The 25,308-nt window shown below is 35.5% G+C and overlaps 1 protein-coding gene across 12 annotated transcripts in view; it reads right to left on the reverse strand.

Annotated features, from left to right (window-relative positions):
• EYA4 (EYA transcriptional coactivator and phosphatase 4) overlaps positions 1-25,308 on the reverse strand; it is a 318,581-nt gene that overhangs the window by 127,036 nt on the left and 166,237 nt on the right. For all 12 annotated transcript variants that reach the window (XM_064360664.1, XM_064360668.1, XM_064360665.1 and 9 more), the window contains exon 3: positions 13,355-13,404. In XM_064360664.1, coding sequence (XP_064216734.1) covers positions 13,355-13,404 — 50 coding nt within the window. The remainder of the gene's footprint in view (positions 1-13,354; positions 13,405-25,308) is intronic.

Below are 25,308 nucleotides of genomic sequence, written 5' to 3' on the forward strand. Positions count from 1 at the left end.
ATAACAGCACACACATAACATAATGGTTAAGCATACGTACATGTAAATGTCAGTGTCTGAGCCACAGTAGCCTGTTTTGCCTCCCATTTGCTGTCAGACATGATGCTCCCCTCTAATGCCTTCAGTCTTTACTACAACAGCTGCTGCACTGAGGAGGGTGTGGTGCATCTGTCTTGGCATCCCACCAAACCACATTAATCATTTTTCCCAGGCTCTAGCATGATATCCAGCATCGCCATTAGTTGGGACTTTGGCTCTTCTATTTGAAGAATAATGGAAAATAGGAGAATGAGGGGAGAAATACCAGATATATGTGATGGGGAGGAAGGCAGCAAATCACACTGCCATGTGTGTACCTATGCAACAATCTTGTATGTTCTTCACATGAACCCCAAAACCTAAAATGCAATTAAAAAAAAGAAAAAATGCAAAAAAAAAAAGAAAGAAAAATAAGAGAATGAGGAATACGAAGGAGATAAATAGTATAGGATTGCATCACTTCATGTAATAAGACTTGGCGTGTTCTTGAAAAGAAGATATTATTTCTGAGAGGTATGGAATTTTGACAAATTAATCACATGACAGAATGCATTAGAAGAACTTCCTATTGAAGTCAAGCCTACAAAAACAGAACAATTATTTCCTAAGTCATCTTTCCTTTCAAAGAGCTTTTTCACATATTGTGTTGTATTAAAGATAAAAGTGCAATGCCCATGGTAAAAGTCATCCTAAGATAGGAAAGAAAGGGCAAGGAGAGAAGAAGGGGGGTTATAGAAAAGGGGAAATTCATTGATTATTACATTTTTATTTCAAAAATGTTTAATAAGGACATGATGACTTTAATTGGGATAACCATTAAATTCATCATGCACACGAGTTTCTTGAAAGTTTTGAATAGAGATTCCAAAGGGATGCTGGGACAGCAAGTGTAAACTGGGACTCTACTTGTGGTAAGCTGGGATACAGAGTTACTGTACTTGCTATAGCAAACTTAGAGGTCTTTTTTGTTTGAGACAAAGTCTCACTCTGTCACCCATGCTGGAGTGCAATGGCATGATCTTGGCTCACTGAAACCTATGCCTCTCGGGTTCAAGCGATTCTCTTGTTTCAGCCTCCTGAGTAGCAGGGACTAGAGGTGCATGCCATCATGCCCAGCTAATTTTTTGTGTTTTTAGTAGAGACGGGGTTTCACCATGTTGGCCAGTCTGGTCTCGAACTCCTGACCTCAAGTGATCTGCCTGCCTTGGCCTTCCAAAGTGTTGGGATTATAGGTGTGAGCCACCACACCCAGCCCAAACTTAGAGGTCTTTCTTGGATTTGATCTTGTTTACACATGATATTTAAGTCTTCTTATATAGCATACGGTAGTGAGACTAGTGTAGGTAAAGACTTGAAGAACTTGCCACTTCTCCCCCCAAAATATGAAAACTAGCTCCTCATTCACTCATATTATAAATATTTATTGCACTCCTGTTATGTGGCACATACTGTGCTAGGTATCTGACCTGGATTGGAAAAAAAATAATAATAACAACCCCTAAGTGATCAAGATGCTTGAGTTGCTCATGTTAGCAGGAAAAAGGAATAATTCTAGAAAACCTCAGCTATCCAGAACCTTCAAGGAATCTGGTCATTTTGGTTTAGTCAAATATTATGTGTTGCTGAGCTATGGTCACTTTAAGCAATAGCATATTTTAAATGGGATAATTTTGTATGTAAATAATTCTAAAATGTTATGATGTTAAATGTAATTTAACTTTTACTGAGAAAAATCATGGTGACCAACACTAGTGAGAATCATCACAGTACTAAGCCATGTCAATGTCCTCAGGGATTACTAAAGCATACTGGGCTTCCAGTGTTCATGCCAAAATGTCTCATGTGACTAAGCATTTTGCATTCTTACATTTATACTTCACTATTTCTGTCTCCTTTTTGTTGTTACACTGTCATTTGTCAATACTGTCACTATGCCTACCTGTAATAAGAGCAGTCATTTAAATTCACATAATATGGTGGCAGGTACTTTGTTAAACATTTCCATATATTCCTTCACTTAGAATTTAAAACTATGCATTCAGCAAGACACAACATTCTGAGACAGCATCTCAGAGATAGCTCTATGAAGCCTAGATTTATCATAGGCTTTTTTTTTTCCTCTTTGCAATTCTCAAATATATCTGTATGGGTGAGGCTTGCTAGACAATTGAGTTTGCCAAGTCTGTGGAGCCTTGGAAATGAATTATAATTAAAGCAAAATCATTTTCAAAATACAAGGTTATATATACATTCTCCCAACTATTCTTAACGTTGGATATTCTCTTGCTGGAAATTTAAATATTTAGAAAAAGTAGAGCTTAATTTTAGCTACATGAATTTTAAGAATATAAAGACAGTTATTTGGCACAGTAAGCATGTCCAAAAGACATCAAGTATCAGGTGATAGAAATTCATAAACACATGAACAAAGACTCCATTCATCCATTGACTTGTTGGAAACCAAATGAGAATACTGTGTAGGTTGCTAAGACAACTGAAATGTGATGATTAAATGTAAGATAATAAGCAGAATCTCTGTACCTTATTTTAAATGGGATCATCAAAATTTTGGAATCTCTAAGCCCTCATCTATATTTAAGGCTGAAACTTTAAGAACACTACTTTAGAAAAAGGCTTAAGGCTTTGAGCCCCACTGGTGAAGAATGTTGAAGGCTTCTGATCAGGAGAGAGCTCTAGTCTTAGAGAATGTGTGTGATGTGGCAGAGAGAGATGTTCCTGGCTGGGAATCAATACCATCTGGTAGCAGTGACAAAAGAGGCAATTAGTCCAAGACATTTATTTAAAAATGGTTTATTACAAGTAAATATTTCCAAAATATGGAAATACTAGAAATAGTAGATTTTTCCAGAATATTGCTATTTCAAATTTTGAACTCTGGGGTTACTCCAATCTAGCCACACTGTCCTCCCCTCCTCTGTCACCTGAACATGCCAGGCAGGCTTCTACTGAAGGGAGAGCACTTCCACCTGCTCTCTGCTTGGCTCAATCATTTATTTTCTTCAAGTTTGCTAAAATACCACCCAATTGAAAACCATAACCGATTCCCCCAAATGTTCCTTATCGTTCTTTTTTTTTCTTTTGAGACGGAGTCTCGCTCTGTTGCCCAGACTGGAGTGCAATGGTGTGATCTCAGCTCACTGCAACCTCCGCCTCCCAGGTTCAAGCGATTCTCCTGCCTCAGCCTCCTGAGTAGCTGAGATTACAGGCCCGCACCACCACGCCTGGCTAATTTTTGTATTTTTAGTAGAGATGGGGTTTCACCATGTTGGCCAGGCTGGTCTTGAATTCCAGGCCTTGTGATTTGTCCACCTCAGCCTACCAAAGTGCTGGGATTGTAACCTTGAGCCACCATCCCCAGCCACTCCTCCCTTGTATTACCTTCTAACACACTCCTTTACCATGTATGCTCTTGTTTTGTTCACTGACATATCTCAACTATTTGGTGCCTGGTCCAAAAGATGCCCAATAAATAGTGTCTTTAAGGGCAAGTATAAGTGTTTGATTGAACGACTGAGGGGAAAGTCATTAGATCCCCCTTTCTCTTCCCATCTCAAGTTGGCCCAGCGTGATATGGACCCCAAAAGCTTCCGTGTTTCTACCCACATTGAGTCTAGAACTTCTGCACTACAGATGCTCTAAGTGTAAAACAAACATTTATGAAGCTCAGTAACCCCTAAGCCAAGTTGGTATACACTCAGAGACGGTCACTGTCCTCAACAGACAACATTCTAATTATCCCTGTGATGCAAAGTAGAGTCTTACCTTAGCTCCTTAGGTCCTGTGGATAGAAGTCACTGCATAGATACTGCTTTACATGAGGCATTACTCTGACCAAATTAATTCGAAGCAGCTAACAGTCTCCAGAAGGACAGTTTTATACTGTTAACCACAAAGATTTCTGAGCTCAGTTTACTGTAGGAGAGGCAGAGCAGGAACACAGCCATTTTCTGGAATTAATCACTAATACATGTGAGGAAGTCAGGCATTTTCTCATCTCTAAAGAATAATGCAAGTTGTCAGAAAGAAGAGGCCAGATCCTTCCCCCTGCCACTATGCCTATTTCAGACCAAATCTATTATTTCATGCTTTATATGCATGTATTTGTTCTTAAATCAAAAGAAATAAGTATCCATTGTAGAAAATTTGGAAAATGTGTTTAAACTATGAAAGAAATAGTGTGTTATGCCTCCCCAAAATAACCACAATTTGCTAAATGTCTTTCCAGCCTTTTAAGTAAGTCTCATAGCTGGTCTCCCTGCCTCCAAGCACCTGCTTCACGGTTGATCTGTCATAACCAGCACAATTTTAATTATATCATTACCTGATCAGAAATCCATTGGTGAGCTCTCAATATCTATAAGAGAGCTTGTCAAGTTTCAAATCTGGGTTCTAGGTTATTGATTGCTGATTGTCTTTCTGCAGGTATGTTTGAACATTGTTTTCTTTTATTTAAAAAAAGCAGAAACTTAGACACTAATTTTGGCAAAATTGAGAGCATTAGTCAGATAATTATCTAACAACTAAAAACAGGAAATTGAGAAAGCAATTTGCATTTGAACTGGTATTTGAGAGCAAAGAGAAGATTGAGTCTGTTGAATAGGAACTCGTCAGCCCGGGGATAGGTATAGGGAGGCCCAAAATTGGTACAAAAGTTTACATAAAGAAGGAACTGAGTTCCTCTTACTTTGCAGTTTGGCTACCACTCCTCTTAAAGGTCTGTCTCCAGCAATCTCTACTTTCAGATCATGGTTTGTAGATGCCTGACCTATGAAATCAAGCTCTAGGTCTCTATAGTAGTGAAACGAATAGACATTGAGTTGTCTCTAATTAGGAAAGTGGGGAGTGTGTTTTCAGTTTCCTTGATATACGCTACATATATTATATAGGCCAGATTATAAAGTGAAGGATGAAAGAGGGGTAGGTGCTGGATAAAACTAGCAGGTTAAAACTGTCCTGGGAAGGGAAAGGCTAGAAAGTAGAGGGTACTTGTGAGTTATCTACCCATCATCCTTTGCTTGGAAGCTCCTCCTACCCCAATTCACAGGCTCCCAGAGGTGGCTCCTGAAAGCCACATTTCTTTTTTGTGACCCTGCCTCTCTGATAACATTCCCTTCCCTAGAAATCTGCAACCGAGATAAAGAAAAACAGAGGAATCTATTATCTGAGTGGCTAAAGAGGTCAAATGTATAAAATCAGGAGCAGTGTCACATGGGCATTTTTCTCTTGTTCTGGGGCCTGCAGATAAATGAGGCAGATCAAATAGAAACAGTGAAGCAAAGGGGACAGAGATGAACAAGAGATGAACAGGGAGACAACCTGTGTCTTCTAAGATTCAGCAAGCCCTCTCTTCCCAAGTTCTTAAGAAATTAATCCTTTGTTTAAACACAAATCACCAAAATAATAGATACTAAAACTCCTCTTTTCTGCTTCAACTGGCTGACAACAGTAGCTGCAACCAATAAGAGTCCTAACCAAAGCAAATGGCAATCTAAGCCAGTCACAAACTGTGCTAACTTACCCGTTTTCTAATCTCATATACTATTTCTTTGCATGAATCAAGTGGGACTGCTCAGCATCCAAAAACCGTACCTTTCAATTTCAGCTCCTGGTCTTTTTTATTTTTCTTTTTGCTTCACTGTGAGTTCTCTTTCCTTCATTTCTTCAAAATTGATCTATTCTTTGACATTCAGCTATAGCCCCCCAATCTTCCATGAAACCCTTCCTAACCACACTAATCCCCAGTGCTCAAACTGAACTCTGGTGCTATTATTCTCTTCTATCCCCCTAATAAAATGAACTAATCTGTAGAACTTATCAGATAAGTATTATCTAAAAATAGATACCCTCAGGTGGCCACAGAGTTCACACATACACTATTTTACTCTGTGATATATATAGGAAATGGAGACAGCAGGGGAGATGGAAAAACATACCTATGTAACTGGTATACATTTTTTCCTAGAATGTTCTGGGACTCATGTTAGAGCCATGCACTGTTATGTCAGTTTGGAACTGTAGGCAAAATACAAAATGAGACTCAAACAACATCTAACAGAGCAAAATAAGGGAAGTAGGCCTGGATGCAGTGGCTCACACCTGTAATCCCAGCACACTGGGAGGCCGAGGCAGGAGGATCACTTGAGGTGAGGAGCTCAAGACCAGCCTGGCCAGCATGGCGAAACCCCATCTCAACTAAAAATACAAAAATTAGCCAGGTGTGGTGGCAGGGGCACCTGTAGACCCAGCTACTCAGAAGGCTGAGGCAGGAGAATCGCTGGAACCCAGGAGGTGGAGGTTGCAGTGAGCCGAGATTCTGCCACAGCACTCCAGCTTTGGTGACAGAGCAAGAGTCTGTCTTAAAAAAAAAACGAGTAAGGGAACTACGAGAGTGGACAACAGGTAGCCCAGATAATCCTTGACCTTTTGTGGGCAGTAATCAAGCACAAATAGCATATTTTCACATTTTCACTTCCTGTACAAATAAATTTTTAAGGTTATCTGCTCATGCTTCTGTATATACTCTGTCTACTGAATACTGCCTGACCAATTAATCAGCAGGGCAATACCATATGGAAAGTGTCATTAAGAAAGGCTCTCTGACAGGGTTGGCAGAACAGAAAGGCAGGTTCCAGACCAAGTAAGCCACGTGAGGACCTATTGCATTCACTGAGAGGTGAGGTGGCAAGATTCTGAATTTTCACAGTGGCAGTGAGAAGAGGCAGGATATAGGGATTCAAAAAACATGCCAGAGGAAAATTCAGAATACATGGTTTCATAGGAAATTGGGGGGCTATAGCTGAATGTCAATTTGATGACCACCAGGATTAGGAAAGGGAGCAAGAAGTCAGAGATTGCTGAAAAGTTCTGAGACAGAACAACTGAGAGAATTATTTATCACTAGAAAGGAAAGATCCTGGGGAAAGAAATATAATTATGATTTTTCATAAGTGGAACTGAGATGGCAGAGAGAAATCCCTAATGAAATTACACTAGGGATTTGTGGTTAAAAGAGATATTCCAGGAGCAATTGCAAGCCAGATTAGTGCATTTGGAAGTTATTCACTCATTTAACAGATATGTACTGGGGACCTGCTATGTGCTAGGCCCTGTGCTGTATGCTAATGAGGCAATGGTGAACAAAGGCAGATGTGATCTCTAACCTTGTAGAGCTTATAGTGAATTGAGGAGGCATTTACCAAATGCAGAATCTCTGAAAGAGAGTAACATGGTACTCTGTGGCTATATGATGGTGGGGCTGGACTAGTCGGCTGGTTAGGGAAGGCTTCCTTAAGGAAGAAGCACTGAGCCTCTTCAGCAGTTTGGCTGCCACTCCACTTAAAGGTCTGTCTCTAGCAATCTCTACTTTCAGATCATAGTTTGTAGATACCTGACCTGTGAAATCAAGCTCTAGGTTCCCACAGCAGTGAAATGAATAACCATTGAGTTGTCTCTAATTAGAGAAGGGAGGAGTGCTGCAACAGATGCAAAATATCTGGAAGATGATTTGAAATGAAGTAGGTGAGCAAAGATGGGAGGGGAAAGGAGAAACCGAAAGGGAAGGACAGTCCCAGCCTCTGTGGAGGGAGGAGAGTAGCACTGGTGAATGCTGACCTCCTAACACGAAGCAGCTCATGCACACTGAGGATGGAATAGAATGAAGTGGGCAGAGCATGCTAGGCACTGTGGGCCACATCAAGAAGTTGTAAACTGAGATTACACATGAAAAAGTAGGAAATGAAAGAAAAGCAAAAACATCAAAAATAAAACCTAGGGAGCTGAAGACAGCGTGGCAAAGGTTAAATAAACACAGTATGAATGAAAAAAACGGCAACAGTGAGGCCTTTCCTCCTTTTGGTTGCAGCCTGTCCTTTTTCCTTAATGGATTTTAGGATGAATCTTCTTAAATTTAAACCCATAGTAAGCAACTATTCTTTGAGCAACAGTGAGAAGGGATCCTTTACATGTACTATTTTATTCTCATTTGCTCTTTCTTTTAATCTTAGAAAATGATGAAATCTACAGGGGAAGTGCAGAAAGAAGTCAACAAGTGTACAAATAACACTCAGCTACACTGGCCAATAAAGATAAGTTACCAGGAGTCCCCAGTGAGCTACTGGAAAGGCCAATTGGAGACATATGTAATAAGGCATTTAGGAAACAATAGTCTAGGTTTTGAGACTGCTTTTTACATCTTCAATTATCACTGAAGTAAGGAATTTGGCAGACACCACAGACAATTATCTGAGAAATCAGCACAGGATGCCACCATGAACAAAGGATCAAGATAGGCCAGCTATTGAAGACACAACAGCCAAACAGAGCACATGGTTCACCCTCATTCACAGCCCCATCTGCATCCACATCTGCAGGAATCTGCCAGCACACCCCAGAAAATGTAAAACAATTCAGAAAATCTCCAGTGAATGCCAGCCAAAATGATGAAGACTAGAAAAGCATCCACATGAGGCCAGACTTTGAAACAAGACAAAACACTTTCCAAATTGGGAAAGAAAAGGATTAAGCTATAATATGACTCAGGTTAAATAAATGACATGAGAATTAAATCACATTCTTAGAATACCTATCTATTAGAATATCTATCATTTTCAAGGAAAATATGCCTTATAATTTGAAAGAGGTAGTTTTTAATACTTAAAGGAATTAGTCATTACTTTGCATTGTGATTAGTAATTTCTGGGTTCATTAGTCAAAAAGATAATATATGATAATAATTAAGTCCCAGAAATGGTTACCTAATTCTGTGGATTGTACAACTATTTCATGTTACTGAATGAATCTAAGTTATTTAGAACGATATCCCCAAATTTTCAAGTTTGAGAAAAATGCAAACTGGCAGTAATGATTTTTGATACTTCTTGGAGACAGAATATTGGGCAAGCTGGACCTCTGATTTGTCATAGTGAAATACTATGCATGTTTCACAAAGGGGTCCTCAACTTTCCCTGCCATGAAGACAACACAGCATTTAATTTTGAGATAGACAATTATATCTAGATAAACATTTCAGTCTTCTGGAAGCATTGCAATAATTATTTTACAAGCAAATAAGTATGTATAATTTAATACATTAAACATTATTAAATCACAACTGTCGACAGAAGATGAATTGGGAATTTCATTTTTTAAGCTGTTGTATGTAGACAATGAACACATAAACTCCCTGAGGCTCACTTAAATATTACATATTAAACTGAAACAAATTCCAATGTTTCATTAAAAACTGGAAAGTCATTTTGCCTTTCTCTTAATAATTGGAAAGTTAGTAAAGACTAGGGCAAGAAGACATAGGCCGAGGACTCTTCTAATTTCAGGTAATCATTAAGTTCTCAGCAAACTCAATTTCTTTAACTTACGAAGTGAGAAGAGTCAATCCTCCCCACTACCCACAGAATCTTTTGTTACCTCCATGTGGAAAAACTATCATCTTAGCTCATACATACCATAAGTTCTTCCTATATTTTAAGATCCTCCTTAGATCTCCTTACTTCATTCTACTGGCGACACTGTGGCCAGGATGAAACAAAGCTACTGAGGGACAAGAACTGGCTTACCTCCTGTTAAGTCACTTCACAGCCCAATTTATATTTCCATTCGCTCCCTAATTAACAAGTATAAAATAAAAATTTCCTATTTTGAGTTTTATTTCTTCCTATGTCTTTGATCTCTTCTTAGTGAAACTGCTAGTCAGTGACCCAAGAGAGAAAAAGCAAAGAGAAACAGAAATAGAAATTCAGCCGAGAAATCATTTATGTGTTATAGGCGCTGCTTTAACACAGAGACACTCTGAGATATTTGTAAAGTATACAATTCAAGAATGAGATAAATTATTTTCTCCCCTCATTATCAGAAATAAAAGGGACCGAAAGTAGAGGAGTTTAAAAAATAAGATTCATGGAAACTTCTGCTGTAAAATTCATTTGTCCAGGAGCTATTACATTAAATAAGAACCATGTATTTTCAGTGATGACTCAAATGAGACACAAATCGACACAAATATATTCACCATGAACATAGAAAAAACATCAATGCAAAATATCATTTATGTTTTAAGATGGTCTATCTAGTACAAACTTAATTTTAGGGTAAGGATATAAATTTTGTTTTTCTCATGAACTCATTTTATGGTTAAAGTCCAACAATAGTATATCCTGGACATGGTTAGCAACACAGAGGAAAGGGAAAAAAGAAAAACATTTCAGGAATGTCAGATTTTACACAAAGCCCATCATATCCCTTTCCATATGACATCAAGTTTAGTAGCTTCAGGAAACAGAGAAAAAAATACTGTCCCTGATGTCTGGCTTTTAGTATATAAATATAATGTTATTTCAAAGAAGATAGTTTGGTGCCTTAGTTATACTCCATGGGTTTATAAATTCCCTTTTTCCCAATCTGCCAGTTACATCTGCAGCCCAAGCATTTCTTCCCAAAAGAATGAAGGACAAATAAGAAAAAGAATTTGCTGATACACATATGTCACTTCAAGAATCCTCTTGACAAAGTCTCCACACCCAATTTAATTACTTCCCTACTATAAAAACACTTTCCATCTGCATTTATTCTAATCATTTCAAATCCAAAACCAACATACTATAAAGCTAACTAAATAAAATGAATGATATTAGCTTTAGGTTCCAAGTGAGGCAGCATTTTTTAGGCAGTAGGTCTCCAGCTCACATTTTACGTGGATACAGTATTTCATTTTGCAATCAATTCTTTACTTGATATTTGTTTAGAATAAAATTACCTAGCCCTGGGCTTTAAAGCTTTAAATCTCAGTCTGAAGCTCTCTGTCTCTCTCTTTCTGTTTCTCTCTCTCTCTTTCATACACACACACACACACACACACACACACACACACACACAGAGAGAGAGAGAGAGAGAGACAGACAGACAGAGAGAGAGAGAAAGAGAAAGAGAGAGAGAGACGGAGAGGAGAAAGAAAATATATATGTTTGTGGTACTTAATGAGCAAAAAAGAATGTACCTATATATGTATGCTTAAAGTAATGCTGCCTGGTGTCTACATTAGAGACATTTTTCTTGTTTGGTTGTCTTTTGTTTTGTTTTTTGACAGGTTACAAAAACTGAACCTTAGTATATGCATATAACAAATGCTATTTTAAGCATTCCTTGATGTGTTCACTATTCAGTAAATTCTTGTACCCTTTTTCTGCAGAGTGCTCTTCAGTGTATCTTTATTCTCTCCTTGGTGTTCCATCAATACATTAACTAAGTGCCAGTTCTGGCACTCTTAGACCTAATATTAGTGTATAATTACAGGATCCAAGAACAGTCACATTTTTATGTTACTGATAGATATTGAGCAGAAAGTAGAGATTGGCTCTTGTACCACAGGTCAGGAGAGGAGACCAGTCACTATCAAAATACCTGAACCAATAAATGACTCTAGGTCTTCTGGAAGGTCTTTCCATCTCACATTTTTAGAAAAATTATTTTATCTGTTTGCTTGTTTTTGATATCACAAAGTTATAAAGTTCTTAGAAACTGATTTGCCTGATTTTACCCATTTATATTATAGATGAGGAAACTTTAAGCAGCAGCTAATCCATGGCAACTAACTGCTGATTTCCAGAAACTCTGGCTACTTTTCAATTTACAGAGACATTTATTATTAAATGACAAATAAATTTTAAAAAGTCTTTAAAAATAACCATTATTGTTCTTAAAAATAAAATTGTATATTTAAGGCCACGTGGGATGGGATTTTCTAGATAAAAAAGAATGATCTAATTCCAAGTTTAAACACACTGAGCTCTGAACTCTATTTCTTCTCCAACTTACCGATACCAGCTATGAACAACGAATCAGTTTGGTTCCTTTCCATGAGTTTAAAACTTACTTAAGCACAGTATTATCTATCCAAAAATCCTGAGTAGCCTCAAGGCTAAAAAATTTTGATATGAAATATTAATAATAAGGATGACTATATTGCTCTGTTTTTCCTAATTCCCAAGATCAGCTGCTTGCAAAAATTATCTAATTACATATATCATCCTTACAAAGCAAGTCATAGGTAGGTCACTCACACAGGTCAGCAAATACTTAGGAAGAGAGATGACTCCAAGGAATAGATCCCCAGCCTTCTCTTCTCTTTGCATATCCTAGAACTACTCTGCTTTGTAGGGAAAAATTTAATGGTTCATCCATTTCCTAATGCTCCAATAATCTAAAATTAGTTAGTTTCATTTTGATAGCAAACTACACAGATCAAAAATCAAAGATCAAAAATCCGGTATCACATCATATGCTCTTCATGATCCAAAGGGAAAAACTATATACAATCATTTTAATATAATATGTACAGGAATCAATTATAGGAATATCATACTGCCTAAAACAAAGCAAGAGTTACTCAAACTATAAGTGGACTATACATAAGATACACTTACTCTGCAAAAAGAAAAACATAGCGGCCATTAATATTTTACCTAGATCTGCAATGTGCTGGTGTACCAAGAAAATCACTACATGCATCACATGCTGGAGTGAGCAGGATAAAAGAAACCAGACCCATCTCTCAATTGAATACAAATTTCCTAATGTAACAGGTTAAGTCATATCACTCAACATAGTAAGGACATGTGTTGTTTATTGTCATAGTATTTATAATACGTTTACTTATCCATTTAAAATTGCAGCCTGGACTTTGAAATGAAAGCAATGAAAATGTATAGGTCTGAAAAAAAGTCTTTTGCATCTGGTTCAACCACAAACAACTAAATGGTGCTAAATTCCTATATGAAGTGGTCTGACCACTTTAATTCATCATTTCCACACGCTCCAAATAACCAAAAAGAGAATGCCAAGTTAACTGAGTTTCCTAAGTTAATAACATTCTCAAAATCTAACAATGTTTCATTGCAAAGAAAAAAAAAAAAAAATATATATATATATATATATATATAGTAAACACAGATTTGACAATTATTCAGTGTCTGGCATAATTTTAGATTCACAACATTATAAAAAGAGATTAGAACAAAAAATTTAAGATTAACTTAATGCCAAGGGATTTTTTTTCATGTATTTCTAGAGATATCTCTACTATTGTTCCTTAAAACTGACTTCAGTCAGTCCTCTTTACTAATATTATGATCAGTGGTACGCTAGCCAGCATGATATACAATTTCCATAAAGATTAGTTCTTCAAGAAGCTCAACGTTTCAAATCACAGTTGTGTCTCACATCTTACTAGTGCTCCAAAACTGCAGTTCTCCTTAGAGGAGTCTTGGTCTTTATTTTACTGTACCTGGAATTCTGAGGTTCTGAAACATCTGACTCTGTGCACGTTTTCTTTACCTGTAAGAAAAGAGTACTAGTTATTCTCATATGAAACTACAACTTCCTCACTCAGGTTCACACACTTGTTAAAGTGGATACAGCTCTGTTCACCAAGTTCTCTATAAAATACCCCACACACTTTACAGCAGCAGCATACAGTACTAAATAGTGTATTTCATTATTATCCCATGAGCAGCTGCCAAATACACTTCCCTGGACTCCATTAGTATGTAAAATGTTCAGCTGAAATAACTGGGGACAAGCCTAACTAGGAACAAAGAAACCAAAGAACCAGGTTTCCTGCTTAGGAACTAGAAAGCTATACTGTTCTCAATCCACTAAGAAATGTTTTTCCAATTGATACTGCTTCTGTCTCCTACTAAAAGCACATAATAATAAACACCAGGCTCTGGGGCAAAGCACGGCCTTAACTAAAATGTTCATACATTAATTTTCATTTTCTCAGTCTAATGGCTGTATGTTTTATATCTGTCTCAACATATCAATTAACTTTAGCACTGCTTCACACATATATTTTCAATATGTCTTGCAGACTATATTTCAACTTCGTGGTTTTTAACCCACAGAGGTAAAGGATGAGAAAAACTCATACTTCTAGGGCATGCTATCTATTTCTGGACAAAAGTATGTGGTACATCCTCTACAAGATGGTAAAATCCATAGCTTTTCACAATTTCACTTTAAGCACATATACTTATGTCTGATTATTAAGGTCTTAAAAGTATATGCAGAGTAGACTAAACTTCAAAAATCTTTTGGTTAATATGAAAATGTACCATATACATTTACAAGCTCACTATTTCTGGGTGTTCATATTTCAATAACATACTTATGCAACCTATGGAATCCAAGAAGTTTTACTTCCAATACGTGGTTTGGAAGCAAAAAAAAAGTTCTACTGAATATATACCATGGGGAACGCTTGTGCAACATGAATTGCAATATGAACACTACCACTTAAAAGTAAGTCAAGCTTTGAAGATACAGCATTGTCTTACCAACTCATAAAGTAATTTTTTCCTCCTCTGTCCCAGAAGAATGTTTAAAAACACAAACACACAAAAAACCCTACATTTTCAAAAATCCCTGTCTTTTGCTTTTAATACAAAGTCTATACATTTTTATAATCTGGGAAATCAATTATTTTCTTGATTAACACTGTAGTCTCTTTTGTATCTTGTGTATACACTTTATACAATATGAAAATAAAACTGACTAGCAAAGAGATTGTCACCCTGTCTTATTATGTAATGTCTTCTATGCCCTTAACATGGTAATCAGCACCATGAAATGGTAGGGCAAAAAAAAAAATGGTTTGAGAGAGAGAAGAGGAGGAGGAAAAGGAGGAAGGTATAGAGAAGGAGGATAAGGAGGGGAAAAAGGGGGAAAAGGAGGAGAAGAGGAAGAAAAGGAAAAAGAGAAAGAAGAAGAGGAGAAGAAGAAAAAGGGGAAGATAAATGGAAGGAAAAGAGGGAGGGAGGGAGGGAAGGAAGGAAGGAGGGAAGGAGGGAGGGAAGAAAAAGAGGATAAAGAGGAAGAGGAATAAGGAGTAGCAGGAGAAAAGGGGAAAGAGTGTGTGTTAGGGGAAATACTTTTTTAAAATGTAAACATAAAATTCAATCCAAAACCCACAAATGTTATGTCCATTAAATTTGTCTGAGGAAAACAAGAATTGAAAGGAAAGGAAAGTGTTTCCCACTGGTTCTTACCTATGATTTATCACCAAAAAAAAACTACATGAACTGCCCAATGAATACACAGAAATTATCCCCAGGTGAATGCCATTTTCTCAAGACCATGATGACTGGACCTTGGGACTGACTGAGAAAGCTCCAGACCACCACAAACTAGACATACGCTCCCAACTGAAAGTCAGAGCCAGACAAGCTTCCTATCATGTAACTTTTTTCAGTCTTTAACACCCACAGCTTTCCAAAGCATAATTACCCCAAAGAACTTACCAGAAATCTGCTTGTTTTAATTTATTCTCAAAGTAGTAACAGTAAAGGCAGAGAACACATCTACAGGGTTTTTGCTATCTAGTACCCAGAGTCCCAAACTTGTAACTAATGCTTAATAGGCATGTGATGAAAGAATGAATTAGAAATTCTTTTAGATATTAGAATAACCATTAATTAAAGTGGTTATTTTTATGGGTTTCATTCATTTGTTCATAGTCAAATGAGAGAAGAATAATATTTAGGATACCATGACTACTCTAGAGGAAGTCTATTTAAAGTATTGTGAGTACTCATAGAACAAACTAAGCCAGCCAAAGAAAGATGGAGAAGGCAATGAAAAAAGTGAGCTCTGAATTGAGTCTTCAAAGACTAATTGTGGAAAATGGTAGGTATTTCAGTGTCAAGAAGTTTGCCAGAGCCCTTATATAAGGTCAAGAATTTGGAATTTAACCTTTGGTCAGTGAAGACTATTGAAAGGTTTTAAGAAACAAACTGGGTAGAGATGCTATAGAAGCTAATGTGGAAGGAGAATGAGGTGAGGGCTGAAAGTCGGGAAAAGCCTAATGCAACAAGAGGGATAATAGGCATTGGATGAAGGCAGAGATGGCATTGATCTGGTACCTCATTACATCTCCAGCCCTGAGTAGGTGTTCCCCAAATGCTACTTTCAACCATTCAGTCTTCAATCTGTCAGTGAGAGATGGTGAAGACCCAAATTAAGACAGGAGCCATGGGGTGAATTGAGAGGGTTTTTTTTGACAAACACTTCTGAAACAGAACTGACAGAATATTGTAACTGATTGAAGTATTAAGTAGAATATTATCAGATCTTTTTATCTGTATTTGTAAAGAAATTTTAGATATACAAAGGAAAAGAAGGTTATTTTATGACATCCTCAAATTACTTCAAAACCTTATCTTATTTCTGAATTAAGGTAGAGAAGTTAAAGGAATTATTAAGAAATGTATTTCTAGTATTTTGATCATGGAATTTGAGGCAATGGAGTTTTACCTAATTTGAACACACTCTTCCATTTGAGAGATCACTGGCACTTCATTAAATGGCAACTGCTGAACCATATATGATATACAAGAAAGGATATTCCTACAAAACTTATAGAATTTTCTGTCTTCAATGACTATCAATTTAGGCAGAAGTGCAGTAGCTATTAATAGGAGCAATCATGGTACACTACAGTCTCAAACTCCTCGGTGTAAGCTGTCCTCCTGTCTCAGTCTTCCATGTAACTGGGTCTACAGGCATGCTCCATCCCCCCAGGCTTACTTTTGAATTTGTTTTGAATAAAGTGAAAAACAAGCAGGCTAAGAAATGAGTCAGAATTTCAGCCAAAAAGTTAAATTCAAATCCTATTTTTCGTAAGACACACAGGGGGTTGGGCAAATAAATAAATGTGGAAAATTGTTCCATAGAAATATATATATATACACACACACACACACACACACACACATACCTATACACACACACACACCCCAAGAGAGAAAGGATGAATAGTGTAAATGGATGTAACTAGCTGCAATGAAGTGAATTTTAACCTATGCAATCTCTCTTCAGAGAAGTTATGAAAGTACAGAAAAATTCAAAGCATCATGAAAAAGAGTTAAATGTTTAACTATTTTAAGAAAAGTAGTAGTGTTCAATGAGAACACAAATGTCAAAATGCTAAATTTTTTAGATGAAGGAATGAATGAATAATAGCAGTGATTATTACACACCAGGCACAGTGCTTAGGTACATATGAGTTTCCCTCCAGTTCCCATATAGTAACACTGAAAAGGGGAAAGATGAACCTGCAAGCAAGTTATGTAGCAAATTTCAAATCCAGATCTGTGAGGGCATTTTAACCAGTACATATGAAGAACCTAAAATTCATAAACATATGGATTAAAATGTTCAAAATGAAGATAAAAAACACCTTAACATTTAAAAATTTGATTTCAGTTACATCACAATAATTACTGCCATTTACTTATTCATTTATTTATTTATTTATTGAGATGGAGTTTTGCTCTTGTTGCCCAGGCTGGAGTGGAATGGTGCGATTTGGGCTTCACTGTTACCTCCGCCTCCCGGGTTCAAGCGATTCTCCTGCCTCAGCCTCCTGAGTAGCTGGGATTACAAGCCTCCTCCACCATGCCCAGCTAATTTTGTATTTTTAGTAAAGACAGGGTTTCTCCATGTTGGTCAGGCTGGTCTCAAACTCCCGACCTCAGGTGATCTGCCTGCCTTGGCCTCCCAAAGTGCTGGGATTACAGGTGTGAGCCATCACACCTGGTCTTACTGCCATTTATTAAGCAAATACTCATTTTCACTCACTCTGCTAGATGATGTGTGTATGTGTGTATATATATATAATCTCATTTAATGCATGAAGACAGGTATGATTAATAAAAATCCTACTCTTATAAATGAGAAATCTAATGTGCAAAGAGGTTCAGCAACTTGCCTAATATCACACAGCTAGCACTAGCAAGGCTCGAATTCGAACTCAAGGCCACACATCAAGTCTATTATTCTCTCCTATGCTATATTTGCCAGTTGTTTTTATTAGTTTACTTTTATTCCTTTCGGAAAATCTCACTTTATTGAGGTATGATTGACATGCAAAAAGGTACATCTATTTAATGAATACCACTTGATGATTTTGAGATAAGAATGCACCTGTGAAACTATCACTGTAATCTATGCTGTGAACATATCTATTACTTCCAAAAGTTTCCTCCCAGGTTTTGTGTGTGTGTGTGTGTGTGTGTGTGTGTGAACATAATATAAATCTACTCTCTTAGTGAAATCTGAAGTATACAATATTAGTGCCTATATTGTTGCTATAGGCACTATTCTGTACAGTGGATTTCTGGGAACTACCCACCCTGTATAAGTAAAACTTTGTACCCTTGACAAATATCTCCCATTTAAAATTAAGAGTGGAAATTAAAGTTCTGTGAAACAATTCTCAAAGAAGAACCTACTAGTTCCTTTTATAATACATCAGTCATTAAAGGAATCTTTTAAACTGGACTACCAAAGAAACCACTTTTTACCAAGCACTAGTAACATTTAAACTCCATGTGAGCAAAATAAATAGTAGTTTTGAAAAAATTATCCAGATATCTCTAGCATCTACTGCCACTACCCCAAAAACAGAAAAAAAAAATATAATGTGAAAACAACTTCTGAGTTGTTTCTTTTTCTGTCCAAAATATCAAGATTTGCTCACTCAGCAAGGCTTTACTGAACGCCTGAGATATCCGAGGCAGTGCTCTAGCCACAGAGATGAACTAGATGTAAGCAGTTTGACACAGGAGCCACTAACTACACGTGGCTATTTAGAACTGGAAATGTGGTTGAACTGAACTGAGATGTGCTGCTAGTGTAAAAAGCATACCAGATTTTAAAGTCTTACTATGAAAAAAAAAGAAGTAGAACATCTTAGTATTTTTGATATTGTTAGTGAAATGATACTTGGGGTATACCGTGTTAAACAAAAATAATTTTCTCTGTTGATTCTTTTTGAGTGTAACTACTAGAAAATTTAAAATAAGCATAGGATTTGTGTCATTTTTCTACTGAACAGCACTGATCTAGACCAACAAACACCTGCCTACCCTGATCATGCATTCTAGTGGAGAATACATACAAGAAATAAGTAAACTGGTAAAGAATACAATGCCAGCAGTGGTAACTGCTGAGAAGAAAACAAAGTAGAATAAAGGAGGAGCAAAGATTAGTCAATATTATTACATTAGTCAGACAATTATTTTTAAATATCATTTCTCTTATTACACAATATTGTGCATCTCTTATTTCACAATACTATTCACGCTTCAAGTTTTTTTAAGTTGTATTTACATGAGTAACATAAAGTACACTTTAAAATAAATTATACATAATATGGCATTTGGTATTGAGAATAATTAATACTTTCAATATCTGGAAAATATATGAAGAAAATACCACAATTTCTAGAATCTTTTGAATTGTGACTATTACATTCATATACAAAAATTAACCTTAATTTTTCTAATGTTTCCAAACCACTAGGTGCTTTGAGAAGCTCACAATCTTTTGAGGAGAAACAGAATTACCTCATAAAAAAGTTTACAAACAAGAGCAAGGTTCTTTTATTATATCTGGCATCAGCCGGGCACGGCAATTCACCCCTGTAATCCCATCACTTTGAGAGATGGAAATGGGTGGATCACCTGAGGTCAGGAGTTCGAGACCAGCTGGAGCAACATGGTGGAACCCCATCTCTACAAAAAATGCAAAAATTAGCCAGGCGTGGTGGCGGGCACCTGTAATCCCAGCTACTCAGGAGGCTGAGGAAGGAGAATCACTTGAATACAGGAGGCAGAGTTTGCAGTGAGCCAAGATCGCTCCACTGCACTCCAGTCTGGGCGACAGAGCAAGACTCCTTCTCAAAAATAATAATAAAATAAAATAAAAATAAAAAATCATATCTAGCATCTTCTAAAAAAGCTGGACTCGATTATCCCAATTATTTTCTAGTTAATCGTTCTGCTTTCAAATCCTGAAACATTAATGAGAATAAAATAATGTAAGAAGACATTTTCAAAAGATCTCTTTTGAAACTTCATTTTGTTTTGAAATGAGCATGAATAATTGAATCTTAGGACATACTGATAACAAAAGAAAGATTCAGCAACTATAAATCCTAGATAAAAATTTCACAAATGAAAGTTTGCTGATATAATGAATAATTTATTAATACATATTCTTATAGATGGTAAGACTATTTCTTCAATGAATTGTGTAGGAAATACAATGTAAATTAGACTAAATGCATATTGCTTAAGGAAAACTTGGATAAGCAGATATAAAAATAATGATTTTTCCAAAAATGGAGATAATATTACAGATTATTGCATGCCAAACTCTTTGTAAACATAGAAAATGATACAGAATTGCTGTCAACAACAATTTAGACTCGTCAGCTTTGTTGGCATTTCAAATGTGAATACTCTAAGATGTGAATCTAACTGAATAAATGATACTTATTTTAAAAAAACTGTAGTATATTAATGTGTAGAACCTTATATGAATGTATATAAAATAAATTTTACGACTGGGTTGAATAAAATTGTTGTAAATTATTGCCTGATAAAGCAGAATGGTATCTGACTTTAGTTACCTTTTAGCTTCTAATTTAGTGAAAATATTTATTGAAATATCCATGGTGATGTGACGTTTTTCATATTTTCTAAACTTACAAGTTGTTCATATTTGAATTTTAAATTAAACAGTGGATTTTATAAGCATTTTACATAATTATTCCAGCTCTATTCTAGGAATATCAATCATGTTCTTATTTAACGCATCTCAGTTGATTGGCCCTTATTACATTATTTCAAAAAATGATAAGCAATTGATACACAGAGTTTAATGGGCTGCTTTATCATCCTGGCTTCTAGTTAGTAGCATTTAATACACACAAATTAAAATATATCCTTTCCTATTACATATGTCCTTTCCTATTACATCCCTCAGGAACGTATGAAGGAACATAGGAAAATATAAAAGTAGGTCTATTAATTAATTTAAAAATTGTGTCCTAATGTAATAGATGAAATATTCAAAACATACAATTTTTACAATATAGGCTTTTACCAAAAATTATTTCAATGTTTATTTACTTATACTTGTGAAAGAAAACATACACTCATTTCCTAAATATAATATTTACAAGTTAATACCACTCAAAGACTTCACATAAGATGTACACTTTACTGTGATAACCTATGATTATCTTTGGATCCAAGTATATACAATGTATGTTGTGAAGATCACCATAGGATTGGTGTACTGCTAGGCCCATACGGATATAAACTTGGAGATGTACTTTCTCGACTGGCTAAAAATGTCTCAACATTCCTCAGTAAGACCCATTCTATGTTTTAATATGTTCATACAAATTTGAGAGGCTTTTCAAGGAAAATAAAATGTCATTTTGCCAAATGGTAGTCAAAAAAAATTAAAGTCTTAGAAATACAGTTTGTAAAAATCCAATTACTAAATAATATAAAACTTTTTATAGAGTGTCTTTTTTTACTTGGGAACAAAGATCTTGCAGCTCTATAAATTTTAGATTTGATAAATCTTACATTAAATAATGTAATAAGACATTTTCAAAAGATTTCTTTGGGAACTTCATTTTGTTTTGAAATGAACATTAATAATTGAGTCTTAAAACATACTGTACACTGATAACAAAAGATAGATTCAGCAACTATAAATCCTAGATAAAAATTTCACAAAAGAAAGTGTGCTTTATACATTTCTGAAATCCTTTTCATGTAGTTAGGGACGTCTATTCATCCTTCATTTTCTTACTATATCACTTGCCAACTTCTTTATCATTCCTTACCCAAGCTTCTCCCTGTCAACACCAAGACTGTGTTTCTAAAAACCGAAACCACCATTTATTTACTATAAAAGTGAGAGGACTCTACTGCATACCTGGAAGCCCACATCTACTTCTATTCAAAGAAAATCTGTCATAAACCTTCTTTTAACTGCTGCACATCAAAGATACAATTGAATACTCCATTTTAAGTGCAACGGTAGACAAAATAATATACATGTTAAGAACAGTGGTGCTAGAGGATTAATAAATAAAAATCCACCACCAAAAACCTGAAGCCAAAATTATTTTACTCCTCTACTGTTAGGCTGTCACAGGCAAGATCTTACTTGATTTCTGGCCTTTAATGCGAGGGCCTTCCAGGACCCCGGTTTGGGGGAGGGAGGTTAGACAAAATCACGCACTAGGGAGGAATTATGTTTTAAGTGGAAAAACTCCTATAGTCCATAACTCTTCATCAACTACAACTGTCACAATAGCTTTCAAATTATTTGAGAGTTCATAGCAAGGTTGAATATATTGAAAAAGCAACTTAGCAACAATAACATAGAAAAACAAAGCACAATTATTTATGTACAGTACATAAGTATTAAACCAAACGTCAAACCACATTAACCTTTAAAATTCCAAAGCACATTTTCTCCTTAGCTATGCCACAGTCCTTTTGCAACTGCCCTAAATGCCGCATCGGCTTTATGAATTATTTAGGAACATTTCAAACCTCTTCTAATGGCTTATTTTTTCATTATTACCTACCTAGTCGGGCAGGCAAAGGTAACTCAGTACTTAAAAATGTCACAAAAGGAACCGTAAGATGCTTTAACATATCATGTTACAGCTCATATGAAAGCCCCCACTCTAAGACTGAAAAAAAGACTAGATTGTCCAGCCTTGATACTATGCATAAACACTATAGATAAGCATTAAAAAGAATTTTTTTTCTCACAAATGTGCACGATAAACAAATACCTAAAGAGATATTTCCTTATATATCTTGGTCTTCTTTATACGTTTTGTTTATGTTTCTTTGCTGTCCTGGGTGTCACAAGAAAGATGGATAAATGCTTTACAATGTTTTAGAATAACAAAAAGAGCAAAATGGAATACCTTATTCTAAAGAACTATCACTTAATGATCATATGTTAATTTGGTAAAAACCTCTGCAACTAAATTAAAATTGCTGACTACTGTGAAGCTTCACACTGAACCAGGAAAGAATTCCAGCAGTATTGCATATCAGAAACTTTAGATTTCCCTCCATTAAAGTGAAGATTTATGAATTCTCACAAATACTGCTTTAAAAATCATCTTAAGAATTTACCCTGGTACGCTAAATAGAGAAAACGTGCTCATGTTTTTGGCAACATCTTCTACATCTTTCTAATTTTTTTTTCTCCTTTTTAAGATATTGGAATGTTTTGGCCACAAGGTTAAGAAAAACTCACCCATTTATCAAGATCTGCCAAGCACAACAGGACCCCAAACAACCCAGTGCTCCACTACTTAACAAATGCAGCTCATCTTGGTCATTAAACTTCAAAAGAGTTTGGCCACAGGCATAGTTACATATCATATGTTTTCAAACATAACGTATCAATCATTATGTAATATACTCTAATACACCATCATTTGCCTATTAAGTGTTAAGTGATAACTAACCTTTTCAATTTGAACAATAATTGACTCTAAAGACTGTCTCATTAATCAATATAAACTTGTTCAATTCATATGCAAAAGTTTTTATTAAAGTTTCTCTGTGTGTGTATGTCTGTGTAAGTGCATATACATGCCTAAACTTTAAAAAACATTTTCAAAGTACATATAAAAACTCTCCTAATATGCCCAATAGTATCACCTTTTAAAAAATTAGAAATTCGTTAACTTGAAAAACAAATTGATAGAATGCACACAAAATTTTAAAAGCAACTTTAAATTTAACAGCATATATTTCTATGTCTGTAATTTATATAAAATATACGTATTTCTAGAACAACACGTTGATAAAATAAGTATGTAAAACAGGTATATTTTTGAATTTTACAAATTTTGTCTGCTTGATCTTCCATTAAAATAACATTTATAATAAGAGAAAATTCAAGAATGTTGGCATCAAGTTATTTATTTTTAAAATTAAACTTTATACAATAAGAAAAATGTATTTACAACATGCTGCATTGAAACTGATATTTTTCACAACATTGTAGCAAATTTTTGAGTTTTAAAATCTATTTTAAAGTAGTTTATATTAAATCTCTCTTCTATAACCATTGTTATAAAAAGATTACAAATCACCTTTTCTCAGGTTTTAATCCTAAAATAAAAATTCTTCATTGGCAGAGTTAGTAAAACACAGCCTATAGCATAATTTACATAACAAGAATGCAAATTATGTGATTTCTGTTTAAGCAGAAATAAATTAAATTAAATCAAATTTAAAAAACAATTTAAATTACCTATAAACTAAGAACTGAAGAGAAAACAGTTCTCTGTGAAACATTTCACACATACAAATATCCTACCAGAAGAAACTGCCTCATTAACTGTGTAACTTCAAGTAAAAACTAAGAAATTTATTGCATTAATTTTTATATGCAGAAGCTTATTCCTTAGATGAAAGTAAAATTCAGTCAGTTAATTTCATAATTTTTATGTCCCTAAATTCTGGACTGTCATAAACAATTAAGTACTCTCTGCATTCTAAATGTAAAAGGGATTCATACAGCAGGAATGCTCAAGGGTTAAAGAGTAAAGGAATTATAGATTAGGCCTATCTGTAGTGAAGGTCTCATTCTAGGTAAATCTAATGAATAATTGAGATATACTCACGATTTCTTCCTTTTTGACCTCAATTAAATTGGCTTTCTGGGAGCTGGTTCTAAGGACAATTTATCCTGGTTTCCTCAATACACGTAGGAAGTCATCTGGCTTTTCTATTTCTTCAACAGCTGCATTACCTGTTAAATTTGGCTTGCACCATTTCCCTAAAGCAAAATATGTGCTGCCCCTGGACTCACACAACCACCCTCCTCTACAGGGTTGCTACATGATCAAAAAGTTAGATCATATAATTTTGAAACTGCTAAAGAGAATAGTTTATAAGGAACTTGGAGAAGAAAAGAAAAAAAGCCAAAGTAGAGATAAAAGATTGGTCTCTCTGTCCCTCTTCTTCCCCCCCGCAAGAAGTTATAACTCATTATATGGTTACTGGTATTTGCTTTTATTGGTCATTTTTGATAAGTAATATTTTAGTGGTTTAGTGAACTTCTGGTTAGAAAACAAACAGAAAGCAAAATAAGGTAATGTAACATCATTATTCAATTGCAGAGCATTTCAGAAAATAGTACCTACAACTCAGAAAAGAAGTGGGAAACTGGATAGTGCTTACTGATGCTCAGTAGACCCTGTAAACCAAACAGGAAAACTTATTGGCTGGGATAATTTATCCTCCCTTTCTTCCAACAGGTTCCCTAAACTATCTGTCTCTGACAGTAAATCAGTACTCACAGATACTTAGAACAGAGAAGATTTTCTCCTCC

This window comes from Aotus nancymaae, unplaced genomic scaffold (assembly GCF_030222135.1).
Source record: "Aotus nancymaae isolate 86718 unplaced genomic scaffold, 86718_ANA_hifiasm-v0.15.2.pri h1tg000040l, whole genome shotgun sequence".
Classification (NCBI taxonomy): Eukaryota; Metazoa; Chordata; class Mammalia; order Primates; family Aotidae; genus Aotus; species Aotus nancymaae.